Raw genomic sequence first — 3914 nt, 5'->3', positions numbered from 1 at the left:
TGGCAATACATCTACAAGACAAATGGGCCATGAAAGTACAGCGATAGCAATAAGAGCAATACAAAAGAAATTCAGAAAATACACCAAGCATACCATTGAAGATCTCACTACGAGAAACACGATGATAAAAACACGAACGGTAAGCTGAAGTACTGCAATACTTTGAAGTTTTGGTAAAAGAATACCATGTCTTAACTGTGTGCCCTCCCGCGTATAACAAGTGGGGCACCCAGCAAGGCTCCCGCCAAGGGGCCTCACTGACACTAGAAATCCTTAAACATCAAAAACCACATAAACAAACTGCCAACGAGGTCACACAAATCGCTTAGAAAACCAAGGCTAGGAAATATCATCTCCATGCTATGGCATACCTTCAATGATTATTCATGAGTCATATCATTTTCAACCATAAATTCATACATCACGCTTAGCACACAGCAATCAACCCCTTAAGGGCACCAATTTGCTGCTACAAGAAAACGATCTGCATGGTACCACAGCCTAATCCTTGTATTTCATGTCTGACACCCGGAAGCCAGGCATCTCAAATGAAATGGCAAACTTCTCCACCTCTGCCCTGAGCTCCGCGATGTCCTCGTTCTTCTCCAAGTCAACGGTGAAATCATTGTAACGCTTACCTCGCTGCTTCTGGACATTCAAGCAGATGACCACAGCCTGATGAAGGTACTCAGCAATCTTCACAAAGTCCTTCTCGACCAAACCTCTCGAGGTCATGGCAGGTGTACCTAGAACCGACATTAGATATAATGAACTTAGCTGCTATGCTCAATATCCAGTTTTCTCAATCTAAAAAAAAAACAGTTTTCTCATAGAAAAAGCTGGATAGTGAGTTCATCTGTGCACCATGTTTCGTTTTTCTCAGTTATTCAAAGAGGGATAGATTAATAATGCGTGTCTATAATGGAATAAATCTTGTGAAGGTTAAAAATGCAAGAGAAATTCTAAAGTAAGCAAATGATTAAAATGTCAGGTATGCGGATCAGGCAACCAGCGGTTTAAGTACGTTATGCTGCAAGATATAGTTCATGTGTTGCTGTATTCTTCCGCAATCACAACACAAAGTTGACAAGCCTTTTCAAGACAAGTATTAGAGTGATGACATAGACATTCCACTGTAATTACACCATAACTCCTAACAATAACATGGTGTTATATTCTTGCACAGCCACAAATTAAATGAAAGCCTTTTCAGGACAAATATTAGAGAATGATGGCATGAACCTTCCAAGTGCAAGGTTACGAACTTGAACATAAGCATTGCACTTCGTTGCCTTTCAAAACCAACAAAGCAAAAAAGAACAAAGAACTGGGATAAAAGTCACTACAGATTCCAGTTCATAAATTTACACAAGATGTTGAACATTGGGAGAATGACAATAGTGCATCTAGTGAGCTGGATAATTTTCTGTATTTGCTAAGTGGTGGATGAATAATGATTCAGACTCAGAGAATGGCCCATGGAAAAAACAAAAAAAATCAGCTTGGACTAATAACAATGAGAGTCAATTTAGACTAGGAAGATCCTTCATAGATGAAACGGGAATATCCTTATACATGGGCAGAAGCAATAATATTCCACAAGAAATAAAATTATTAACAAATCCACAACACACTAATGTGTCGGGCCACCTCATACTTCACATGCTCTCACAGACCAGTGCAAATGACAATAGTAGATGACTCATTTGAGTGCCTTCTAACCTATTTTCTTACCAGTTACCATTAACAACCTCCAAAGCATGTGGGGACAGAAAGAGTATCAAAACCATATTTGGGAAGAGATACTAACCAATTCGGACACCACCAGGTGCCAATGCACTGCTGTCACCAAAGACGGCATTTTTGTTGAGTGTAATGCTGCTCAGATCGCATACTTTCTCAACTTTGTTGCCTATAAATTCAGCAAACCAATTTTAGAGCAAGTTAGCACTGAATACAACCATATAAACAGATGCCAATCAAAATTGCTCTGCATACCAGACAAGCCAAGAGGGCGAAGATCCCAGAGAACAAGGTGGTTCTCTGTTCCATCCGTAACCAACTTGTAGCCCTTCCTCATCAGCTGGTTTCCAAGGGCAACAGCATTGGCCTTGACCTGCTGAATATATGCCTTGAATCCAGGTGACATTGCCTGCTTCAGGCCAACTGCCAGGGCAGCAATCTGGTGGTTGTGAGGGCCACCCTGGAGTGACGGAAACACTGCAAAGTTGATCTTGTCCTCATAATCGTAAAGAGCACCCTCGGGCTGGCCTTTTTTGGTAGGCTTCGGGCCCTTCCTGTAGAATATCATACCAGACCTTGGCCCTCGGAGACTCTTGTGGGTGGTGGTGGTAACCACATCAGAATACTCAAACGGATTCGTAGCCTCCTGTAAGAGAACAAATCAAAATATTACCAATGAGGTGAAAAAACAATTAAACAGAAGTTTGGAATATGGGAGTTCCACGGGAAGCCTTTGCAAATTGCTTAGTTCACAGTAAAGTTCCTGCCAAAACCCAGCGAAATTCACGTGGCCTTAAACACCAAGAGAATGACAGCAAACAGCATCTCTTGTTAGAGAATGCAGAAATCAACTACCTTACTGTATGTTGATGATAACTACTATCACAATAGATTCGATAAAATACTGTATTTCAGTACTATGAGAGGCTGTCAGCAAATTTAGCGAAACAATTTCATGGAAGGTCAATGTTATTTTCAGTGACAGGCCCCTCCATGAACATGATTATACAGGGGGGAAGCATCCATTGTTGCAACAATTGATCAGGCTCGATCTCAATTGTAATAAATAAGAGCAACTTACATTTAAATAGATATAGCATACTAAAACCTGTTTTAATCAATAAACTACTACACTTGCAGCAGATACAATACATAATCTAATCATCTAAAGGCACAGAAATACAGAAAAGTTGATACCTGAGCGGCAACAAGACCGCTGATATGAGCCATGTCACACAGCAACATGGCCCCGCACTTGTCCGCGATGGCCCTAAGCCTGGCATAATCCCAGTCCCGTGGGTACGCGCTCCCGCCACAGATAATGAGCTTGGGGCGGAAATCCATGGCCTTCTCCTCCAGCCTATCATAGTCGACGTACCCGGTGTCGGAGCTCACCTTGTAGGGCAAGCTCTCGAAGTAGATGGAGGTGGCGGAAATCTTCTTGCCCCCGGCCGTGTAGTACCCATGGGTGAGGTGTCCTCCGGACGGCAAATCGAGGCCCATGATGCGCTCGTGGGGTTGGAGCAGCCCAGTGTAGGCGGCGAAGTTGGCGGGGGAGCCGGAGTAGGGCTGCACGTTGACGCCCCAGGAGGCGGGGTCGAGGTGGAACGCCTTGAGGGCGCGGGCGCGGCAGAGCTCCTCGACCTCGTCGATGACCTCGTTCCCGCCGTAGTAGCGCGCCCCGGGCATGCCCTCAGAGTACTTGTTGGTGAGCGGGGAGCCGAGCGCCTCCATGACGGCGAGCGAGGTGAAGTTCTCGGACGCGATTAGCTCGATGCCCGTGCGCTGGCGCCGCTTCTCGCGCTCGATGAGGTCGTACACCTCCGGGTCGGCCTCCGCGAGCGGGGTGAGCCCCCAGTCGGCCACGGCGTCCATCGCGGCGGCGGCGGTGGCAGGGGCGGCATCGGTGGAGACGGCGTAGAGGCGGACGGGCCGGGCGGCGGCGCGGAGGAGAGGGAGGCGGAGAGGGGAGGAGCTCTGCGCGGTGGTGGGGTGAGAGAATAAAGCGGCGCGCCCGACGGGTGGCTGCGAGTGCGAGACGTGGGGCGCGGCCATCGCCATGCGCGTCCTGTGCTCGACGAAATGCGGCTGCGGCGCCCGGGGAAAATCTGGGGTTGGTTCGTATCGGGTAGGGCTGTACGCCGCCGCCGCCTCCGCTTTATATGCGCGTG

The 3914-nt window shown here is 47.2% G+C and overlaps 1 protein-coding gene across 1 annotated transcript; it reads right to left on the bottom strand.

Moving 5' to 3' along the window:
• Window positions 1–325: 325 nt before the first annotated feature.
• Window positions 326–3871, bottom strand: LOC119339676 (serine hydroxymethyltransferase 4-like). Its single transcript, XM_037611649.1, has 4 exons — window positions 2941–3871; window positions 1999–2389; window positions 1811–1912; window positions 326–746 (listed from the first exon to the last, which is right to left on the bottom strand). The coding sequence occupies exons 1-4, from the start codon at window positions 3802–3804 to the stop codon at window positions 502–504; spliced, it is 1602 nt and encodes a 533-aa protein (XP_037467546.1). The 5' UTR covers window positions 3805–3871; the 3' UTR covers window positions 326–501.
• Between the last annotated feature and the right edge of the window lie 43 nt (window positions 3872–3914).

Source organism: Triticum dicoccoides, chromosome 1B (genome assembly GCF_002162155.2).
Source record: "Triticum dicoccoides isolate Atlit2015 ecotype Zavitan chromosome 1B, WEW_v2.0, whole genome shotgun sequence".
Lineage (NCBI taxonomy): Eukaryota > Viridiplantae > Streptophyta > Magnoliopsida > Poales > Poaceae > Triticum > Triticum dicoccoides.
This window is presented reverse-complemented; position numbering and strand designations above follow the sequence as displayed.

Coding starts and splice junctions, on each gene's coding strand:
- LOC119339676 (XM_037611649.1), bottom strand. CDS start 3,804: ATGGCGATGGCCGCGCCCCACGTCTCGCACTCGCAGCCACCCGTCGGG. Junction 2,390..2,940: donor GCGGTCTTGTTGCCGCTCAG/GTATCAACTTTT, acceptor GTTCTCTTACAG/GAGGCTACGAATCCGTTTGA. Junction 1,913..1,998: donor TCGCCCTCTTGGCTTGTCTG/GTATGCAGAGCA, acceptor CTGAATTTATAG/GCAACAAAGTTGAGAAAGTA.